Genomic DNA, 24,234 nt, shown 5'->3' with positions numbered 1-24,234 from the left:
AAAAAGTCATGAGACTGGACAATCATTCGCTCAACTAAATCCCAGAATTATTAAGGATTATTGAATAGAAAAAGAGCTTATTTTTATACCACCGGCTATCTGTATTCCTTCCACATTAGCTAGAAAATTGACTGCTTCTTTGAGAATAATACGAAAAGTTTACTACCCTTAACTCTTAATCAATATTTTTCTTTACACCCCAATAGTAACCCAAGAAATTTCACTGTTTAGGTTTGTGTGTTTGATTACTAAAGTAGTTCAGATTGCTATCCAGATCAAGGCAAGAAAGTGAGTATGCTTTTGCAGTATTTTAATTGCCAGCCAGTAAATAAAATATCTAATTTAAGAAAATTTGATATACAAATATCCAACTTATGAAACAGTTACATTTTGAGGATGATTATCACTTTGAAAAATAATTCATCATTTTACAAAATAATTCACTACCATTTCTTTTTTTACATAGCCAGTTTCCCTACTGAAGTTAATATAGATTTATTTACACAGATATTTTCAGGAATACATCTATCACAAATGGTGAGGTACATCTTTATAGCATTCTTTCTTATAAATGGGTTTTCCAAAGATATATCTATGATAAATGAACTACTGTGAATTTAACCTAATTCTATTAAAGTTAAGCTGGATTCTAGACATTCTTCCACTCAACCATGGCCAAAAATAAATAAATAAATACAGGTGAGCAGCAGCAAGATCAAAAGGGCATGAAACACACAAAAACATTATTTATGCAAATGAAGGTGTGATATCAAACCTCTTTGGTGTTTAGGAATTTCTGTTGATAGAAATATAAATAGAAATGGCAAGAAACCCCAAATTACTCATTTAAAGACCTCAAAAACATTATCCCTTTATTTGCAATCCTGCTGTTGTTTTATGTTTTCTTATTCTTTTCTACTCTTCATGTTCATTAATGCTACCTAATATCCCTACGTATTTAGAGTAATATTCAATTCTAGGACATCTGGTACCAACAATATCCAATACTTTGTCTAAACTCGTAAGCGCATCTGTCAGTGACATCTGAGGGTTGTTAGAAACCATCATTTCCAGAACACTGAAAAGCAGTGTGTTACTGGCTCCAAATAAATCCCTCTGTTATCACCATGTTCACCAATAAAATGTCAGCACCCTAACCCCTGATATAAATGAGCTACTGGGAAAATATTTTTGTTGTTGTTGCTTTTATTGTTGTTGGTGTTATTTGAAGGAATAGATGGAATTTGAAATTAAATTCTAGTAGGATATGTATAATGGTGATGTATATGATCTTTGGGGGAAAAACAGAGGGAGCAAAAAAAAAATCATTGGAAAATACCCCAAGTATTGAGAATAGACCTACCATTCCCCTACTACTGTATGTCTAACTTAGAACAATTGGGTATTTCAGTATCCCCAGGGCTTATTCTGAGTCCTCACACACTTGAGATAAAGGTGCGCTTGAAGCAGTAAGAACATTCATTAGGTTTATTGTGTTTCTCCAAACCTGTCTGGCCCATTCATTCCTAACTCTCGAGAACAAAACCAGATTTAGGAGTGAGCAGTATCTCAATGTCTCTGGCTTTTCTGAAAACTAAAATCTAATATTTCCAGTTGAATTCTGATAGCCCATACCAAATATATTTTTTAAAATCTACTAACTTCTATAATGTAATTGAGTCTAAAGAATCTAACGCATCTTTAATTTTACGTGCTCCTCTTGCTTTGCAAGAAGAGACACAAACTTACGGAGTTTACCACACTCATTGTCTCTCAACGTATAGTGTTTCAGAAGTGACAACAGTAACCCTTATACGTGCACATTTTGTTGCTTGGTCTGTTTATGTTCTGAGAGGCAGTACAGTACAGTGGTTAAGGGCCTGGCCCTGAGGGACACAGCATAGATCCACCATTAGCTGTGAACCTTAGCCAAGTCAGTGCTTGCCTTGGTTTCCTCATCTATAGAGTGGGGATAAGAATAGTAGCTACTTCGGAGAGCTGTTATGAGCAGTACACGTATATCAGTACGTGTATGGCATATAGAACTGTGGCTAATGTTGTTATTGCTGTTATTCCTTATTTTTGATGTATGGTAATCACAAAACTGAGTTTTGTAAAACTATGCAATTTATGGTCAATGCTAAATCACGTACAATTTCTCTAGTTCATGGAGGTAATTTTTGAAATAAAATGAATTTAGCATTTTTCTATTGATCTGAAATAAATGCTAATCGCATGTGGTGAAGAAACTTCTATTTCCATGATGGCTTAAATAGACACAAGTTATATAATTTAAACTTTAAGAAGTTTCCAGTACTTTTTTTATATCAGGTGAAAACACTTTCCTTTTAGTAGTTCAGTGAATGAGTGTAATATAAGCAAATTACCTTGGAAACAATAGAAGAAACAAGCAATTTAGAAGGTTGTCCCTATGGAGAAAACTAGATATTATATCTACTGCTAAAATTAATAATGATTTTTCAGTGATTTTAATTTTATGAAATATGCACCTGTGACTAAGGGAAAGAAGAGGAAATTTCCAGGTTTTTGTACTTCTTTTGAATTGATAACAATATTGCACTGATTGAAAATAGAATTGAACTTTGCTTAGATTTAAATTGTTAGACTGAATTCATTTTCATCTGGATATTATGAGTATGCAATCATCTTGCTTTGTTTAAAGTGCTTAAACTATTCTAATGTATTGTTATTCATTTCTATCACTGAGAACTTTTGCCACATTTTTGAAATTTGAGTTATTCATAAAGACTAATATTTACACTGATTAACGGTTAAATCTGAAAAGGTAATTTTTTTTTTAACTTGAGATATAACATTTTTCTGACAAAATATCATTAAAAATCATCAATCACCTAAATTAAGACAAACATCTCTTTTACTTATTGTAAGGAAAAACTGGGCAACCCAAAACTCTACAAAGTATACCTGACTTTCATTTTAGGAGACAGTTTGACCATGACTCCAGGAGAAGAAGGCGTGCTTGCTTTAATTGTGTACTATAATTATTCATATGTTCTTGAGAAATAATTTGATTTTATTTATATTTTAAAGCCAAACTGTAGGGCTGGGTGAAAAGTGTTTGGTAAGTAACCATCTCTAGAGACCCTAAAAAATTATGAAAAGCTCTAATATTTCAGCTACGTTGTTTTTTGCATATAAAAATATCTATTGTAGGAGTCAACTATCACATGAAATAAATTGCATTTGTTTTAATTGAAAAAGATAGCTAAAAATTTCCTGTGGGTAATTGCAACAGTACGAGAATACCAGGTGCATTTATTTAACAAAAAAGTTGTAAAACAAATTGTGAAAGCAAAAGCAGGCTACAAAACAAGGGTTTTTGAGAACCTTTGCCTTATTGAAACATGTTACACGTTAATATGCCACAGTTAATAAATGCTATAAATTGTAAGTTAGCATTTGCTGATTTACTTTTGAACATCTCCCCCCACCCAGAGCACTACGGAAGATATGTGTATGTATGACAAACGCTTCCTCCTTCAAGTATCACAATCTTGTGGTCACGTAGTCTTCGTGCATGACTGTGTCTGTGAGGTTTACATCATAGTCTATACTAGAGTCTTCTTCCTTCCCATGCTTCTCCTTTGGTATTATTGGCACCGTGTCCTCCACCACCACCTTCTCTGACTTGAATGAACACACTCTCTTGCCTACCTGTAAAGCCAGCGTGTCTGTATTCCTTTCTCGATGGTCTACTAATATACATTGTTCACTGAGGCCGGGGATGTTCAAGGCACCCCGTGAAACCAATCCTCGGGATTCCAGTTGAATATGTCTGTCCAGTGGTCCTTCAGCCTGTCGACGAGCAACCTCTTCTGAAACAGAGAAGATTTGGTTTGCATTTTGCTCAGCAGCGTTTTGTTTTGATCGTCTATGAAATAAGCCAAAGTTTTTGATATCAGTCACAAAATTCACTTTTCTCTGCTTCTCCCTTGGGGGCTCCTGCACCACCAGGGCGGAGCCATTGCTTATGTTGTGTCTTTCGGAGGCAATTGCTGCTGACCTCGGATGAATCAGAGTGGTTAAATCGAAAAGGCTGAAGTTCTTTTTCTTGTCCTTGCTGCTCCCTTCGTTATCACTCTTTTCATCTGAGTCTGCTGAATTGGAAGAGTCCTTTGCGGCTTGAGCGGACTGCACTGTAGACAGTTTGCTTCCTCTTAGTAACCCCAGGACTTCAAAGCGGAAACTAGAAATGTCTTGCTTTAGTTCCTAAAGGAAGTTTAAAAAGATAAAATTAGTTTGGACTTTCAACATCAGGCAACACCATTTGCTCCTTTCATATATGGGTCTGACCTGTTTTCACTCGTTTTTAAGAGCTAGGCTTCCGCTCTGCTGTGGTTCTAATTGGAATTGCCAGTTTTCTAACGGGCACTTGTGTCATTTTGAGGTCTGCTAATGTCCCTGTTGGAGTTCTGTAGTAACAAGGAGACTTCCTAAGTTGATGTGAAAAGAAATGGGAGGAGTTTTCTTTTCCACCACTGTGTAGTTGAGTATGTTGGGTCTAGGGGACTACAGTTTCAAGTACTTCCTCTCTAAAATACTCTGCTTTCGAGTCACCCCACACTCTCTCAGAGATGCATTTTATAAAGATTTTTAATATTGGCACAATTTTGTTGCCCAAAGGGATAGCTAAGACAAAAGAAAGTGGAGTCTACTCTTCTAGAGTTGGCAGTTACTCTCAATTGTTTACTACCTTGGAGTTGATTTTACCTAACATCTGGTTCAGCCACTAAATCCTGCACATTGCTTCAGACCAGACAAAATGTCTTAGATTCATCCTATTCCCTTATCTTTTTGGACAACTGAATTCTCAGTCCTGACCTGATGGTAGCCTTTGTGGTGGCCTCCAGTCTCCAACCTATTGCCCAAAGCACCATGAACCATTTAACTTCAAAATTTGGATGTTGTGACTGCCAACTTTCAATCTGCGCTTTAAGTTTTGCAGTTTATTTCTCTTCTACCTAACTGGCTGCTTATCATTAGTCTTTTTATCAAACTTGCTGCTTTTCTCTGTTAAAGGTCCTCTATGGGTTTTTTATTTGTTTGTTTTTGCCTATAAGATCTTTTTGACTTTAATTGTTCTTCCAAAATCTCTAAAAGCTGATGCAGAATAACAAAGGGATTTCACACACTTGATATGAGTATATCCATATTTCATGTATTCCAGCCATCTCCTTGGATAGAGTTAAAAAAAAAACAACAAGAAAAAGACTAAGTTTATAAGTTATAATTAAGCTCAAACCTTAAATTTCCTGCTACCAAAGCAGTGCAGAGCACAAAGAAGCTTTTGTTGTTGCTGTTTTCAGAGTGTCGGTGACCAAATATTTCGAGTTTAGAAATCAGACTGAAATTTCAAAAACTAAAGCTCACTCGGTAGAGTGTTGCTGGTATCAGCAAGTCAAATGCCACGAGGCGCTAGGATTTTCTCTGCCTCCAAATAAGCCCCTCGACATTTCAGATTAAGTAGGTTGGAAAACAATGTATTTTGAGGAGAAATTTCACCACTTATTTTTTTTTTGATAATTCATTAGGACTTTAATTTAAAATCAGAAGACATAGAGTCTTGCTGGAACACATGGCTGTTTCCAGCTCTGATTTTCAATGTGCTGTGTCTGGTTCCATGCTCTGCAGAACCTGCCTCTTGCTGATGGAGATGAACACGGTTACCTTAAAGTTCTCTTCAGTCAGACCTTCTTCAGTTTTGGCATCTCTAATCATTGCGGCCACGTATCGCTTCACCAGGTTCCTCATAACTTCCTGAGGCATTTTAAAACAACAGAATTTATTTCAATGCATAAATATGCTTTCTTTCTTGAGTCAGTTCTGAAGAGGAGACTGTACTTTATTTTAGTGTAAATTTCAAGATAGACTACAAGAATAACTTACTTGATATTGGTGATGTCTTCTCAAATTATCAGCAGCTCGCCTCTGAAAAGGAAAGGCACATTTACTTTTTGTTTATATTGATATATTACCATTCTGGAAAATAATTCATTGTTCTTTTAATCAAAAATATTTTTTTCCTCATTTCTCCAAAGAGGGAATTTTACTAGACAACGGACAATAACTAGAGTGCTTCACATGAATCAAAAGAATGAGTGAACCAAAATAACAAAGTGCAAGGTTATAATCTATATGGCATTTAACATATAGAATTAGGTAACAATGATGGAAACGTTGTTCTTCTATATAAGGTGGTGGAGAATTAGGTAATTGTAGTTGACACGTACCCCAAATCACTTGAAATGATGCTAAGAGACACAGATGTGACATATAAAATAAAATATAAAAGAAATATCAAATAAAAATAAAAATTCAATAGAATAAAAAGCTAGCATTCTAACAATATGACAGTCTTCATAAATATCAACATAGCAAGATTAAGAATTTAGCCATGATATGCAACATGTCATCAGAAACATTGTTGGACAATAAACTCCCCAACACTAATTTCAATCAGATGCACATTAAGAGAGGATTGCTGTTTTAATTAGATGATTGAATTTAACAAAAAAATAAAATAAAAGATTCTGTTAAAACATAGGGTTCATTAATTTATCATTTTTTCAAATAAATGTGAGTTCCAGCTATCATTATTTATTTATTTTTTGTGTGTGAGGAGATCAGCCCTGAGCTAACATCTGCCAATCCTCCTCTTTTTGCTGAGGAAGACTGGCCCTGGGCTAACATCCATGCCCATGTTCCTCCACTTTATATGGGACGCCGCCGCAGCATGGCTTGCCAAGCAGTGTGTCGGTGTGTGCCTGGGATAGGAACCGGCGAACCCCGGGCCGCAGCAGCGGAGCACGCGCACTTAACCGCCTGTGCCACCAGGCTGGCCCCCCAGCTATCATTTTGAAATGCTCAGAATGGTTTGGGAACAGAGCTGGGATCAGCACAGAGCAGTGATTTTGGAGTGCAGAACGGAGAGAGAAGAAGTTTAATGACTGGAAAAAAGTCCATTATAAATTAAGTTAAATAATAAATGACACTAAAATTATGTATGTGCAGATTTCACAAGTATTCTAAAGATACTAGGAAAAAAAGCTATTATAATCCCAATTTTATGCATGTTGACTAAATATCAGTACTGATTCTTAAGGAAGAAAACTGGCCAAAAGAATCTAAAATAAAAAACTTTCTGTAATAAAGGAATGAATTTGGTAAATTGTGAGAAAGCAAAAGAGATAACCTATCTTGGGTTTACATAAGTCTTTTGATCTTGTTCCTTACTAAATACTTAATCGTAGGCTGATACAATGGAATCTTTGAAACGAGTTATGCATACATCTCTGTGAAATGATATTAGAAAAAAAATCAAATAATTCAAAAGAAACTCTTTCTTCTCTTCAGGGGAATAGATGAAAATGGCATTTTCACTGATCATGAGAATGGATTCATGTTTCATGATTATTAGTGACTTTTAGAAACAGAGGAGACAATGCTTAACTTCCTAAAGGCCACTAATTATTTGATTACCATTCATTTTCTATATGAATCTTAAGAAACAAATTTTCAATAGGATTATGGTATTAATTAGAAAACTGGTAAATTTGAAACTTAATGCAAAATTAGAACATCTTGAAAAAAATATAGCATGGGAATTTAAACTGGGCCACCAGATGGAGGTGTGACTCCTCTTGAGACACAGCTCAGCTGAAATCCAAGACAAATAGCACTTCTAGAAGGAAAAAAACCTTCCAGATCTCCTTAAACTTACTTCAAGTAAACACAAATACTAAAGGAAGCTGTATACCAACTTTAACACTCTGACTATAAATATTGCACAGGAGATCCCTATTCTATGATTTAAGTAGATAGAAACTTTGAATTTAATATAGAATTTAGTTGACTCAATTTTTATTATTTTGGGGTTCTATAGCATTTTGCTTTCTGTTTTAGTCTTTAAAAAGCCAATAAAAAATAGTCAGCAGAGAGCATTCTGAAGTCATGATTTCACTGTAAATTTCTTTAATGCAAAACTAAAACTAAGGATGACAGAATCAGAAAATTATGAGTAATAAGTGAAAATTATCATGATGCATTTTAGTATTAAAAAGAGCACAAACTACCTTTTTCCTTCAGCAGAACCTTACTCATATACAAATTTTAATAATAACTTTTTAAAAAGCGAAATAGTCTGGCAGAAGGAGAGAACATAGAAGAAGTTTACTATGGTAATTTTCAGGAGTTATTCAATATCCATAGCCCAGGTTTAAGGCTGTTTTAATATAGTTAGTTCTTTTTGCCAACCAATTTTTTTCCACACCTACATAGAAATACTACAAAACTATTTTTAGTCTTGTGAGATTATATCAGCTAACTAAATTTCAACATGCTAGGAAAATATGAATGGATGAAGTTAACTATATTCTGAATATTGAACACAAAAATGAATGCAATAAATTCACCAAATGATAACTGCTAAATTATGCAGCTCAGATATCCCTCATGTCCATTTAATCTCTTCTCCTCTGGTTAGCACCATGGAATTGCTTCTTGTCTCATTGACCATTACTATTATATCAACCTGTTTCTACTTTCTCACTTTCTGCAAGGTGGTGTAGTGTCATATTAAGAAGATGAACTTAAGGTTAACACCTGGGTTTGAAGTTGACTGGACCTAAACAAGGAATTTATCTCTGAGACACTCTCTCTTCCCCCATTTTGTATTTTGCAAGGTAAAAATAAACTCACTGAGCGATTTTGAAGATTAAATGAGATAAGAGATTCAAGGCATCTATCATTAATATTAGTTCCCATCTTCTTTCCATTTTTTTCCTTTCTGATTAATAGTATGATTTAACACACACACAGTTTTTAATAAAATATTCTTGAATCACAAAACTTGTGGATAGTTTGACACATATCAGGATTACCTCTGGGGAAGTAAAAGGATTGTGCTTAGATGTAATTGTCTCTCTTTGTGTGATTTGCATGGCATTTCATGCTTGAGGAGAGCATTTTCTTTAGCTAAAGAATTGGATGTTTTTAGCCTAGGCAGTAAGGGTTTAGAAGTAAGAAATTTGTATTTAAGTAATAGTGTGAGGGGATGGTTCTAGTAAATATAGATAGATGTAACACAAATTCTGTAGGCAGTCACTTTTGTTTTATTAAAACTTTACTTTTTTAGAGCACTTTAAGGTTCACAGCAAAATTGAGGGGAAGGTACAGAAATTTCCCATTTACTGCCTACCCCCACACATGCATAGCCTCCTTCATTATCATTGCTTCCAACCAGAGTGATACATTTGTTACAACTGATGAACCTACATCGGCACATCATAATCACCCAAAGTTCATAGTTTACATTATGGTTCACTCTTGATGTTGTACATTCTATGGGTTTGTACAAATGTATAATGACATGTATCCATCATTATGGTATCATACAGAGTATTTCCACTGCCCTAAAAATTCTCTGTTCTCCACCTATTCATCCCTCCCTTCCTCCTCCAACCCCACCTCAACATCCAACAACCACTGATCTTTTTACTGTCTCCATAATTTTGCCTTTTCCAGAATGTCATATAGTTGGAATCATATAGTATATAGCCTTTTCAGATTGGCATCTTTCGCTTAGTAATATGAATTTAAGTTTCCTCCATGTCTTTTCATGCCTTGATAGCTCATTTATTTTCAGTGCTGAATAATATTCCATTGTACGGATGTGTCACAGTTTATCATTCACCTACTGAAAGACATCTTGGTTGCTTCCAAGTTTTGGCAATTATGAATAAAGCTGTTATAAACATACATGTACAGGGTTTTGTGTGGACATAGTTTTTCAGATCTTTTGGATAAATACCAAGGAGTGTGATTACTGGATCATATGGTAAGAGTTTGTTTAGTTTTGTAAGAAACCATCAGACTGTATTCCAAAGTACTTGTACCATTTTGTATTCCCACCAGCTATACGTGAGAGTTCCTGTTGCTTTACATCCTCGTCAGCATTTGGTGTTGTCAGTGTTTCGTATTTTGGCCAATCTAATAGGTGTGTAGTGCTGGTCAGTCATCTTTTTGGGGGTCCTAAAGTTTTATGAACATCTCTGCATTATGTTGGATTTTTGTTATGACCTCTGTGAATTATTCTTTGTGGGTTTCTATATCATGGCTCTTAACTTTGGGCCACTTTAAGATATATTTATTAAGTGACTGAATGTTCATGGCACTGGGATACAAGAAACCAGAGATGAATAAAATACACTCTTTGCCCTTAAATGGCTTATAGTCTAATTGGTGAAATACCAAGAACACATATGACTACAGATGAAGGCAAAATACAAGAGAAAACATGTGGGGGTTGCTATAAGAATGTTATTTGAGTACAGGGAAGGAAGAAGTAATATTGGGCTAAGGAAAGAATCAGTAGCAGCCTTCACACAGGGAATGGGATTTGAGATTGGACGTGAAAGAATCATAGGATTTGACAGGCAGAGATGCACAGGTGTTCTAGAAGAGTGGAATAGAGTGAGCTAGAGGGTGAGAGACATATTATGGTGACTTCCATAATATGTTGCAGTGTGCTCTGATAATAGGAATATATGGATTAGATCATGTAAGTTAGCATGGGTTCTTTATGTACAATCTTAGATGACACAGTGAATTCAGTGGTTAGTAGGCACCTGGGGTTTTTGACTAGTTGAGTGACATGTAGTGAAAATTTAACTTCTGTGATAGTATCTGGCAGCAGCATTGGGTAGGAAAGGTATGTGTGAGAGAATTCAGTAGATGAAGATATCAGTTGGGATGCTATTACCAGAATGTAACTGAAGGGTAAAGTGGGAGTGAGCTAAAAAGGTAGCAGTGTGAATGGAAAGGAGGGGACAGTAACAGTCACAAAGGGACATGGAGTGTTGAGGGGGAACAGAAGCCAGGGGGCTTGGCAGTTGGGATGGAAGCATGATGATGAAGATTTCTAGCCTGGCAGCTAAGATGCTGGTGCTATTAAGAAGACAATACAGAATTCAATTTTGAAGATGCTAACAGAGGACATTAAGGTGGAAATACCACTGTCTATTTTAAATCTTAGGAGAAGGTTAGCACAAAAGAAGAAGACTTGAGGATTATATATGCATAGAGGCAATAGTGGATACAGTCACAAATCACATTTCTCAGCATTGACAAAGGGAAACTATCAAAGACAATAAAATCATTGATCAATTGTGAATATGTCTATTAGGAATGCATAAAATGACCCTCTTTCTTTTAAAATTAGCTTTCTTAGGCTAACACTAAAATTTAATTCTCCAACTCCCCAGGATCTATTAAAGGTCAAGCAAAATCAAACTGGGTTTTAAATTTCAATACATGACAATTGACATGTAGGTATTAAGAACCAAAGACGTGGTCCAGTCTCATTGCCTCATTTATAAGTAGGGAAATCAAGGCCCACAGAGTTGAATGAGTAACTAAAACACCACAATGTTCTCATGACAGTGCCAGTTCTGGAATTCCAGGCTAGAACTCACTCTTTACTCATTGCTCTTTCTATCAAGTAGACACGAAGAGACATCTGAACACATCTGCCCTGTATTCCGTGACTTCTCTCTCTCTTAACACATCTGAATTTGTGGATCAACATTCTTACCATACTGGATCCACATTTATTTGAATAAAAATTAACCACAAACACATGGTATATGTTATGGTAGTTTCCTAGGGCTGCTATACAAAGTACCACAAACTGAGTGGCTTAAAACAACATAAATTGATTGTCTCACACTTCTGGAGGCAAGAAGTCCCAAATTGAGATGTTGGCAGGGACGTGTTCCCTCTGAGACTTAGGGTAAAATCCATCATTTCCTCTTCCGGGCTTCTGGAAGCCAGGAAGATTGACAGCCAGACTGTTGGCTGTCAATCCTTGGTGTTCCTTGGTTTACAGCTGCATAATTCCAAACTCTACTTCCATTTTCACATAGTGTTCTCCCTGTGTCTCTGTGTCTTCACATGCTCATGTTTTAATAAGGACTCTACTCCAATATGACCTCATCTTAACTTTAATTATATCTGCAATGACCTTATTTCCAAATAAGGTCACATTGTGAGGCACTGGGGATTAAGACTTCAAAATATCTTTTTTGGAGAGACACATTCAACCCATAATATGTGTACTCTTTGCAATAAACATAATGATAATTTTTGACAATTAGTGACATTAAATATTATACAATAGAACTACCATCAGCAATACCTAGCATGTTTGCAACCTTTTTGTTGGGTAAAGATTTGCTGAGATTGAAAGGGATTTACTATAATAAAGGAAGGCATTACATCTTATAATTATCACTAGAAATGACCAAGAACAGAATTGACCAATTTGTGTTTATAAAAGTAATATAATAAAAGACATTTCATTAAAAAAATACTTATGTGGGTAAGGGGTATTTAATTTTTTCAAGCCATTCACATGTTAAACTTTGATTGATAAAGTAATCTGCAGTGACCAGATGTTCTCTATCTTTACTGAAAAATAATAAACTAGGTAGAATTATAGCATGGCAGACCTCGGTTAGGAATAAAGGATTTCTCTGTGAATGAGTTCATGTTTACAATGTTACTGAGAAATTTGTGGAGTTGCATTTTGCAGCTTATTTTTTTAAAATTTGATTGGTTGTCAGCTATGTTTAAGATAGGAAAAATGGACCACGTGACCAACCAAGGACTTTCTTTTCTTAATTTGGTGTCTAGGAAAAACATTTTCGAGGAAGATGTGCACTTTAAGTGGCAGTTTTCTTTGTCAATTATATCAGAAATCTAGCACTGTGTGCAGAATGTTTCTTGGCAGAGTGGCTTTTAATGCGGTGCCCAGGGCACACCTGCGTGCCACATTAGCATAACTCTCAGTTTGCAGGTTCCTCCTGATTAGTCAGGACAAGACAATGGCAGTATTTGGATCACAGAACTAATGACAAAGGAAAAGACCAACTAGTGAGAAACCTCTGCTGCTGGGAGGTGACTGCACATTTCAGTCAGGTTCTTTAGAGCAGGAAGGTTCGCAGCTCTGAAAGGAAGGGCTCTGGGGAATCGGCCGTGACATTTTCTCACTCTTTATCTCTAGTTCTCTCCAGGTCCACTATGTGGAATGTCAGGCTCACTTCTCGCAGCAGCCTTCCCTGCAGTCAATTGTCAGTGCAGATTTCTCTCATTTCCACTCTAGTTTTGGTCTATCACTGATTTTAAGCCCATGAATTAATGCCTTTTATTCTTTGCTTTGCTGAGTGAATCCCTTAAGAGATGCAGCTTGCCGTGTTCTTCTCTTTTTAAAAGCAAGTAAAAAGGCAAGGGGCCATTCCAGGATGCGATCTTTTTTTAAAAATTGCAGTTTGGCTCATTTACAGATAGATTTACATATTGTTCTCTATAAACACACTTTCTAAGCATATAAAAATAAAATGCTTGAATGTCGCCTCGTCAAACCGAGTATTCAGGATCTCACTCTTGAAATATCAAGAGTATCAAGCAATTCATTCCTCTACATCCCCACTTGGGAAAGAAAATTTAATTAAAAGGCCCTGTCAGCAAATCTCCCAGCAATAAATTAAGGATCAAGAGAGACTCATGGATGAATACTGTCGCATCTGTAAGATTTGTAGGTAGGCCTGCTGAAAGTCAGGAATATTAAGGAACAATACATTTTGATAAATTGTCACTAAAAATGAAGGCTGAAAGGCATGTACTATTAGCGTTTTCCCTTTAGTGGGGATAGGTGGTGCTAATCCAGTCACTGTTTGTAATTCCCCTGCAGTGACTTAACTGAGCATCTCTCTGTGGCAACTGGTCAGGCGTGAGTGTTCCATCTGTAATCCCAGAGCTGAGGGAAGCTAAATGACCCTAACGGAGACGGTCTTGCACGTTCTCCTCACTACGTGCTCAAGAGAAACTAGAAAGTGGAAAACATAAAACTAAGGAAGTTAAAATCACTTTTTTATGATCTTGTCAAAAGACTTAGTCTTTTTTGGCTCAGCATATTGACCTACTAACTTAGCATTCCTTTTATATACCTGATCTATGGCATTAAAAATATTTCATACTAATTAAACACTTTGGGGAAGTATTTCATTAGTATCTTTTTACCTTAAATGATCTGGACCTCTTGAGCAAAAAGCACAAGGGTTGGTTTTGTTTTAGCTTAAAAAGCTGAGCTGGATACCCATGCTTTCTTTAATAGGAGTTTCTAGTCAAAGTTACAAGATGCAAATGCTTGTTAAAATGAAGACTACTGATGATTCTAGTGCACACTCAAGTTTGAGAGCCAGTGTTTTAATGCTAAGAAGAGTATTTGCTGATAAAATGGGGTTAAGCAAAATCTTCGACAAGAAGTACTATCAAACCCAAAAGCTACGGCATGTTTCTTATTTTATTATTGCACTCTCAATAGGCTGCCCCTTTGGTGGATTTTCATGATTTCCCAGAGACAAGCAATTTCTCATTAATGGGTTTGCTACCTATGATGAAGGTTTTGCTCAATAAAGCATTTCTGCTTCATTTATAATCTCCCTCATAAAGCATTCCAAATGCAAGGTTAATTTACCTGGAACTCCTAATCACCCATAAAAGGAAAGGCAAAGTTAATAAAAAACAAAAAAGGAGTTAATGAGTTTTCAGGGCTAGTTGTATCAGTATTACCCGGAAGCCATAAATAGCGAGATAAGATCCCAGTGATGGGCTCTAGGGAGCCGCCAGTGTGGCAGCCCTGACGAGCACTGGCTTCAGGCTCTGCCCCACACATGAAGGGAATGAGCACAGCATGACATTCAGGCAGCTGCTGGGTGACAAGTGTAAGTAAGTGAGTCACAAGCGGGAAGGTTAGAGAAAATGCCTCCAAGAATGTATAAACTCTACCTTCCATTTAGCTTCAGTTTTCTGCTTCAAAAATGTGGCATAAATATAAACAAGTTGGGATGAGAGCAGAAGGTAAGCCAGCCTGTTATACAAGGGCTTTGAGATACACGAATCTAAGAGCCAGCTAAAAATAGTGATGGGATCTGCAAGAGCTGTTGAGAAAAATCAAAAGAAGAATACACAACATGGAAGGTATTGTTGCAGGCTCATCAGACTTTCAGGGAAACAAGAGAGGGCGATGGGAAACATATTGGATTGGGAAACAAAAGACACAGTTTTTTTCCCAGCTCTGTTACCAAGAGACCCTGAAACACTGGGCAAAGTAAACAAATTCTCTTTCAAAGGAAATGGCTGAGCTAGATGATTTCTAAGGTCCCTTTGAAATGTCATGCAATATTCTAAGCCATGCCTTGGTTATACAAAGTGACTGTAATTGATACTTCAATGTCACCTTTTAATTAATGGATGTGTGTATCTCTGTCTTCATATGTCTACACAACATATTATCTGGAGGATCAACCAAAGTGAAATGAATTCACGACAAAATCAATTACTTTTTGCCATTATTTTCTCATTTAACTCTTTTGTTAGTATTACAACCATCTTACTTTACTTTTCATTTATCTTATATTTTTCTTTACAAATAATACTAGTATTATTACAAATAATTCAAATATTATTTATTTTCTTCTAAAATATAAAGGTATAAAACTCAACTAGGAGTATGCAAACCAAAATATTATATCCTTCTCCTTCTGGAAATGTAGTCCAGACAGAGAGTAATTTATAGCATTGAGTTTGATTAGGCTGGTGCTTACCCAGAGCCTTAGCTTGGTGGAAAAGAGGCAGGATTGAGAGTGGGAAGAGCGTGGAGAAGAGAACATGACTCGCAATACTTATTTAGTTTGTCATAAATTCCCCAAGCACGAAAACGTCCATTACCAAAGGTTAGTAAAATATACGTGGCTAAGAGAAAAGGCATGGTTTGAGGACACAACTGATTATGAATTATCTTGCTGTGCATCAGCTTGGAGCAAAATATTCAAATTTAGAGATAAAGACATAAATTTGTTTTTTGAGACCAGTAATGTATAGAAAAGAAAGCTCTTTAACTCATGTCGTTTACTCTCTCCCTCTGAAAGGTGTGAATCACTGCTTGAATAGGAAAGCCCAAGTGAATGTTAAGCTCTTCTTTTACCTAAGAAATGATGGTAACATACTTCTAACAATGTTTCAACAGTGGGAGGATTCTGAGGGGTGGGAGGAAGAGTTGGAAGTCAAATTCTTAGAGTGGTTCTCCATTATTTTGGTGGCTGCACAGATGGATCTCTTCAAATATTACAGAATATTAAAATATCGTGGCATCTTAAAATCCAAGGTTGCCTCTGCTCTTGCCTAAAATTAAAATATTAAAGACAAATTTCTTTTGTCTGTGGCCTTTATTTTTGGGCCCAGAAACTCTTTTTAAGTTAAAATACTCCTATGAGAGATAGCATAATAAGATAGTATTGTTAATATCTTTTCAGAAATTGATTAAATAAATTTCTTATGAATTTAAGAATAAGATGGGAAAAAAGATAAGTATATTTTGATGTGGAAGGGAGTAAGCCAGAGTTTGGCTTCTGTGAAATCTTTTCTTGTTTGACTTAAGGAAAGCATTAATTATTTCTTGCACTATTCTCATAGCATCTTGTACATGACTATATTGCAATGTTAAATACATTATATAACATATATTTTAGTAATGTGTCCTCACAGCTGTACTTCACATACTGGAAATGATGCCCTCAAGGAAGGAGACCATGCCTTTTGTACCTCCTCCCACCCCCTGATTTCTAGCTCAGTTAGAGCATGTGGAACATATATCATAATTGCTTATTAAATCTAAATCATTACATTTATTTCATGATCATACATTTTTCATAATATGAACTTATTTTTTTAACAGAGAAATCAAACATTTGGGGTAAAATAATTTCACTTTTTCTAAGGTCAATGATAAAGTCTATAAATTAGTGTGAGGATTGCAGGATAAGACATCATGCTCTGCCTTTGCTTCCTATGATCAGACATGTGCCCACAATTGAGTCCTTCAAGCTCACGGAGTTATAGTTTATGGGAAAGAATATAACTGCCTCTCCTAACCAGCTCCCTGTCTGCTATACTCTCCTGCCTGTTAATTTCTCTTTAGAATTAGAACTGTTCCATTGTGTATATATACCACATCTTCTTTATCCATTCGTCCCTTGATGGGCACTTAGGTTGCTTCCAAGTCTTGGCTATTGTGAATAACGCTGCAATGAACACAGGGGTGCATGTATCTTTACGCACTGGTGTTTTCAAGTTCTTTGGATAAATACCCAGCAGTGGAATAGCTGGATCATATGGTAGTTCTATCCTTGATTTTTTGAGGAATCTCCATAGTGTTTTCCATAGTGGCTGCACCAGTTTGCACTCCCACCAGCAGTGTATGAGAGTTCCCTTCTCTCCACATCCTCTCCAACACATGTTGTTTCCTGTCTTGTTAATTATAGCCATTCTGACGGGTGTGAGGTGATATCTACTCAGACATAAGAAACGATGAAATCCAGCCATTTGTGACAACATGGATGGACATTGAGGGCATTATGCAAAGTGAAATAAGTCAGAGGGAGAAGGTCAAATACTGTATGATTTCCTTCATTAAGTAGTAGATAACAACAACAATAAACAAACACATAGAGACAGAGATTGGATTGGTGGTTACCAGAGGGGAAGAGGGGAGGGAGGAGGGCAAAAGGGATAATTCGGCACATGTGTGTGGTGATGGGTTGTAATTAATATTTGGGTGGTGAACATGATGTAATCTATGCAGAAATAGAAGTATAATGATGTACACCTGAAATTTATACAATGTTATAAACCAATGTTACTGCAATAAACAAACAAACAAACAAAAAATTAGAACTGTTACTGAGATGACAGGAAAATCAATGCCACTCCCTGTGGAGCAAGCCCCATTTGAGGTAGATAACAATGCCTAGGGCAATGAAGTTAGGGCATAACTAGCAGTCATAAAATATGTTAAATAAAATTAAAAACAAATCAAAAATTTTTGTTAAATAACTGATGTTACTTGATGATTCTAATATAAAAGTATAGTCGAATATTTCCAAAGCAATTTCTCTGAGAAAGTCAAAGGGACTAATGAATGTTAGGGTATTAATTCCCAATACATCACTGTGAGAACTTCAAAAATTAGGAAATTAAGTGAGAAAGAAATGAAGAATAATTTGTTCCAGGTCAGTGGTTTGGCTGGAACAAAGCCCTAAGCCCATGTATTTGCTGCTGGAATTGCTTGAACTCTTGCTTTCCAATATGAAAGAAATTTCCAAAAGTATAATCTTCCAATATAATGGGAGCATGGCTCTGAGAAATCCTAATATTTTTTTAAAAACACAACTTCTTGGCATTTAATATGATTGGGAGTAGAAGCAACATGTTAAGCAATTAAACATATTCTGAAGTCACTGTGCTTGAATATGGCACAGCAGTCTCAAGTCATAATAGTCATTCAATCATTTAACTGAGAAATTTTTATCAAGCATAATATGATCTGTGCAAGGGCCTATACTAGGCACTAAGAATATGAGGTGACCAAAACAGACCCCTTCCCTTACAATCCAGAGAGAGAAACAGACAATGAACAAGTAACACCACCAATAACCTGAGTTACAATTGTGAAAAGAACTAGAAATTAAGGTACTAAGAGAGAACGTGCTACTTCCCCAAGCCTTGACTGGTGGGTCTGGGAGAGGCCTGGGTAAAGTGTGATTATTAAAATATTAAAATAACAGTGGCTGCCCTCAATGTAGGAAATGGGTTTATGAAAAAGTTGTAGTTACTCAGACAGTGTCTCAAACATGGCAGATGCACAACAAATGTTCATGAAATGCAACCAGTAAGAACAAAAATGTTAAAGTTCCAAAAATAATTCAATAAGGAATACAAATATACTCAAATATACAATTTTAAAAAAAGAGCAATACTAACATGCTGTGTTCTTACCCCGATTGTTCCAAAACTTTCTGGCTTTCTTCTCATCTTTTTCTTGCACAGATGGGTCCATATCCATTTGATCAGGTACCAGAGAGACTTGGGGCTTGGGATGACATTGAAGGGAGTAGGCAGGGTACCTCCTTCTTCAAAATAACTCATCCAAAGCTTTGTTCGAGCAAATTTCCATTCTATATCTGCATGGTCCTGAACAGGAGAATATGACAACTGCTGACAGGTTTCTTAATTAATAAGGTGAGACAAACCTCACGAAGAGCCTGTAATCTGACTTTGAGTGGCTTTTAGAACATTAATTAAAACGCTTATAAAAACACTGCTGACTCCCAGAGATAGTCATCTAAACATTTCAGATGATGGCTTACCCTGGTAAGGAGCCACAGCTCTCCTGTCACTTTTCATCCTTCCCTCTTCCGTGAAACAGACATCTAAAATAATTCCATGTTAAAGAGACTGCAGTGATTAGTTATGAATTGAAGATGAATCTTCATTTCCTGCACTGTAGGCTTATATTAGCTCAGATTCATTAGATTCTGGCCACAAACAGTGCTTTATGTCTTACCCAAGGCTTTGAACCCCCACCTAGGTGGGTACACCTTCATAGATGCTCATGGCTTAGCCTTCTGGTGTTTCCAGGAAAAGTCTTACTTGATATGTTTCTGTGTGAATAATTCTTGCCCACCTTAAGGCAACAGGCATAAACTCAGAGAGAAGTTTCTCTAACAAATGTAGAAAAGGGCCTCTGACACAGCATTGAACTTTGACACAACCTTGGTCAAATGGCACCAGATGGGAATATGGCTAGTGGTTGTCTGAAAGCCTCGGGCTGTCCCCCTCATCATTTATTAATCATTCCACTTTATTAACCTCCTAAAAAAAACTTAGGAACTTTTATGGCAATTAGATATAGGGCAGCCAGTCTCCTCTTAAATTAGCCACAAATCTGATCTAAGTAGAAAATCTGGGAAGTAGGAGGTGGTAGAAACTAGGCATACATGCATTTTAAGAATTCAAAACAGTTTATTTTAACCCAATAATATTATAAAAAAAGAACTCAGATTTTAGAGAAGAATAACTGTAGACTAGGCTTTATTCTAATATACCTAAATTGCTATGTGCTAATGAATGCATATGATGTATATACCTTTCTACTCTGAACAATATAGATTTTAATCTAGACACTGGACAGATTGTGCTTTCAACAGGAATCACCATATCTAGAAAATGCATGGTCTTCATTGTTGCTTAGCAAATGTTTGATTGGATGGATTGATCGATAGATAGAAGCACAGAAGCTACAGTTTCCCTCCCCTTTTCTCTCCTCTTCCTCTCCTCTATTTCTCCACCTTCCTTTTCTTTCTAAACAAACATGTAGATTCTGCCTTAATAAGGAAAAGTATATATTGTTTGCTGCTGTCCTGGAGAATGGGATTTAGTAGAATTGACTCAAGGTAATACAAAGGCAGTCGCTTAGAGAAAGTGTTGGCCTGTGAGTAGCTTCTGCTCCTTCTGATTCTTTGATTCTCAGTGAGTCACAAGTTAAGGATTATCCTGACCTTATTATGTTCTCTTACTGCTGTCACAAAGCAGACTCTTCCTTTGTTCACGGCTTGGGATTCTGAGAGGGTCTGTAATAAGGTCTGGAGTGGTTGGAAAATCTGGAGGTGAAAAGTTCTAGGTTGGTGATGACTAAAGCCACCTTTTGCTACTCACCTTCTAACTCTTAGTGAATATTTAAAACTTAGTTTAGGTCTTTCCTCTCCTAGGAAGCCTGCCCTGAAACCCAACAATCTCAGCTGCCTCCAACCCCAGCCCACATCCTGGTCCTCTCTTCTGTACTTTCACCACATTCTCAAATTTACTTTCTCAATATTGAAATTATTTATTGATATTTTTGTCCCTACTACATTACTTTTTTCTTGGGAGCAGGGACTTCATTCTTCTGTGTACCCCTAAAATCAAGCATAGGTCTGGCATACGCCAGATGTACAATAAATATTTGATCAATGAACAAACGAGTGGAAGCAGGCTTTAGATATGGCCTGCAGGATTGCTTTTGCTTTTCAACTAAATTTTCCTCTGTTTTCATGCTTTACCCTAACGCTCTGTGTTAGGGGTAGCATGACAGAAAGTCCTTAGGGTAAATTCTGCTGTTCTGGGACAGGTGAAAATCAAATAACTTGGCATGTTCATGCTCCATGGTGGCATCATGCACAGGATGCTGGGAGGTACACTTGCTCAGGTTCTCAGTGCCTGCTCTCCTCTCAAGTAGTTTTAGAGTTTGGGGTAAACAAAAATAGAGATTTGAAGATCATTCTCATCTCTGTAAGAAGTAACCTAGAAAGATACACCCCACAAAGAAGCAAAAAGAAAATGTCATACTATTCTTGAATCATGTTCTCTTCTTGATGAAATCAGTACATTTAATGTTTTCTAGGATTGTATATACCGCCTCTCTGTATATAGCTTAATAATTTGAGGCTCTCTAATTTTTTGGAAAGTGGTCTGGAAAATAGAATCCATTTTGGAAACGTGTTGACTAGAGGAATACAGAACCTCTGAAGCAAACACATAGGGACTATCTTTAAAAATTCAGATTTGTAAGATGCTTAAATAAAGCTCCACAAATTCAGATACTCACATGAAGATCTTCGAATCTAGGTATATCCAGTAGGAACACTTTAGTCTGTGATTCAGTAAATAAAAATAATCCATTCTTATGTTTTATGCAGTTTTCATCTGTGACAGGTGTCTTAAAGACAGTTTAAGTAAAATTCAGAATACTGCTCCTCAAAATAACAATAATAGCACTCCAGAGGCTTAGCAATAGATTGAAAGAGGCAATATATTGTAGTTATTTATGGAGAAAATGGGCAGCCTATAATTATGCTTATAAAATGCTACTCCTCTAAGGTATAAATAAGGAAGACTTCCGAAACATATTTCATTGCTTTGTCACTATTGCTATTGGCCATAGCCATATATTGCTAGTATATAAGTTCAAGGGGATAAAGGGCTTTGTCTTTCTTGTTCATTGCTGTATTTATAGTTCCTAGACCAGTACCTGGCAACAGAGAAAGTACTCAATAAAAATTTGCTGAATGAATGAATAAATAAATTAAGCTAAGTTGTCTGGATTCCAGAGTTTCAAATAAACCCATATGGTATTGTATATTCTGCTACAGAATTCAGAGTTACTGCTGCATTGCTTTTTCCAGGCTTTAAGAAACTGAAAATCCTGTGGCTTTTTCCCTCAGATTCCCCTCTGAGCTATCTTTTGTATCTTGCCAAGTTGGCATGAGTTTGCTTATATCAAGATTGTAGTTTAAATGGACAGAGACAATGCAAAGCCCAAAAGGCACTGCATAGAGATGAGTTGCCTGTTTATATTTCATACCTCACCTACTGCTTGCCATAGCCAGTGATTGCCTGGCAAGGTAGATTTAGTTTGTTTTATAATCATGTGTAATATGACAAAACTAAATTAGTACACAGCCAAATATGGTGTAATAATGCTTAGAAACTTCAAATTAATCATTTATATTAAACTTCTGATCTGTCTCATTCATAGCCAATTATAGACCTTATTTCCAATGATAATAGGATGTAGTATAGCTAGGAATAACACATTCTAGGGGGAACATTGAATTAAAACAAAGTTATTCAACTTACAGCAATAAGTTGGTAAGAATTATTCATCATAGCTATTAACATGTTGAGTAGGACAACCAGAGAGATGACGTTGTATGTCCCAAACATGGTGGCACCAACAAACTCAGTGAATTCATGCTGCGCTTTGACATTGGTCACATATAAATTGATGAGCCCAAATATTGACCAAAACAGGGACTGGAGTGTCTCAAATAACCTGGAATAAAGGTAAAATGACACTAATAGCTATATTAACAGAACCGTTACACAGTAAGATGTAACAATAGAATTTGGTTATTATTATGTATATTTGGTTAATTTAAAAATACATATCAATAGTAAAATAATATTTTAGGGCAATTATAAAGTTGTTTTCATCATAGTAGCACAAATGGTGTACTTAATTTTCCCAAGAGCTTCAAACACTGCAGTCAGTTTCCTGGGGCAGGGATGACAAATCTGACCCAAGCCTATTTTTGTATGGCCCCTGAGTTAAGAGTGGTTTTGCTGTTTCAAATGGTTGGAAAAAAATCAAAAGAAGAGTCATATTTTGTGACATGTGAAAATTATATAAATTCACATTTCAATGTCCATAAATAAAGTTTTATTGAAACTCAGCCACACTCATTCAGTCATGCATTGTTTATGGTTTCTTTTGTGTTATAATGGCAGAGGTGAGCAGTTGCAATAGAGAACATATGGCCCACAAAGCCTAAAATATGTACTATTTATCCTTATCACAGAAAGTTTGCCGACCCCTGACCTACGGCACTGAGTGATAGTTAATAAATGAAAGATTCTCAAGCTAAGTCTTTGAAAAATGTCAGTACTTTTACCTGATTTTGCTTTTGGTTGTAGGAGGATTAAAAATAACGTTATCATTATGTATTTCCACATTTGCAATTAAATTTGCACATAGTGAATCCTGTAAGATGGTAAAGTGTCTCAGAATGCTTAGAAAATAAAATTTGCAATTTTTATATTTCAGGGAACATTTTATTCATTCCTGCCAATGAACGAACTCTGGTGATTTTACTGAAAGTAAAGTTGCCTTAATTTACTACAAGAAATGGGATAAGATGAAGAGCGTCTGAATCCAAATGAAGAATTGTTTGTCTCAGCAGGACCATTAGAACACCTTAATATAATGTAATAAAGACAACAGAACTCTTATATTCTTTGATAAATGGTTATAATAAGACTGTAGTTAAATTATATTGTAAAAACAAAACAAGAACTATCTCATACCTAGCATGGTGACTAAGGAGGTGGGATTTTAGTCCTTAGGGAGATTAGCATTAGTTTGGAACCACGTTGTAAGAACAAGTCAATCATGTTTTCTGGCAGCTCCCAGCCCTAGCGACATTGTTCCACATGTACCCTTTTATCAGAGGTGGCCCTTACATAAGTCTCTGGAGCTCCCACCCAGAGCCTCAATGGATTAGGTCAGTCATGGTCAAGTGACCAAGGAAAACCAATTCATAAGAGGCCCGTAGACAACAGCATGGCTTAATGTGAAAAGATGAGCCTAAATGATCAGATTTCCTCTCTAAGAAAGTTTTTCTTAGAAATATCCTGAGAATGAGGTAGTTGCCAAAAAGGATAAAAAGACAGGAGCTATGACATACAGTCAGGATCATTGGA

The 24,234-nt window shown here is 36.2% G+C and overlaps 1 protein-coding gene across 5 annotated transcripts in view; it reads right to left on the bottom strand.

The window, feature by feature from the left end:
* Positions 1–293: 293 nt before the first annotated feature.
* Positions 294–24,234, bottom strand: part of TRPC4 (transient receptor potential cation channel subfamily C member 4) — a 223,799-nt gene continuing 199,858 nt past the window's right edge. For all 5 annotated transcript variants that reach the window (XM_087436166.1, XM_014791307.2, XM_087436167.1 and 2 more), the window contains 5 exons: positions 22,612–22,807; positions 18,934–19,128; positions 5,929–5,970; positions 5,710–5,799; positions 294–4,251 (listed from right to left, as the gene is read on the bottom strand). In XM_087436166.1, the coding sequence (XP_087292292.1) occupies positions 3,529–4,251; positions 5,710–5,799; positions 5,929–5,970; positions 18,934–19,128; positions 22,612–22,807 (1,246 nt within the window). In that variant the 3' untranslated portion in view covers positions 294–3,528. The remainder of the gene's footprint in view (positions 4,252–5,709; positions 5,800–5,928; positions 5,971–18,933; positions 19,129–22,611; positions 22,808–24,234) is intronic.

The sequence above is a fragment of the Ceratotherium simum genome, chromosome 10, assembly GCF_057802395.1.
Source record: "Ceratotherium simum simum isolate JZ-2026a chromosome 10, ASM5780239v1, whole genome shotgun sequence".
NCBI classification, from domain to species: Eukaryota; Metazoa; Chordata; class Mammalia; order Perissodactyla; family Rhinocerotidae; genus Ceratotherium; species Ceratotherium simum.
Note: the sequence above shows the minus strand (reverse complement) of the source record. Positions and strands in the feature narration are given on the sequence as shown.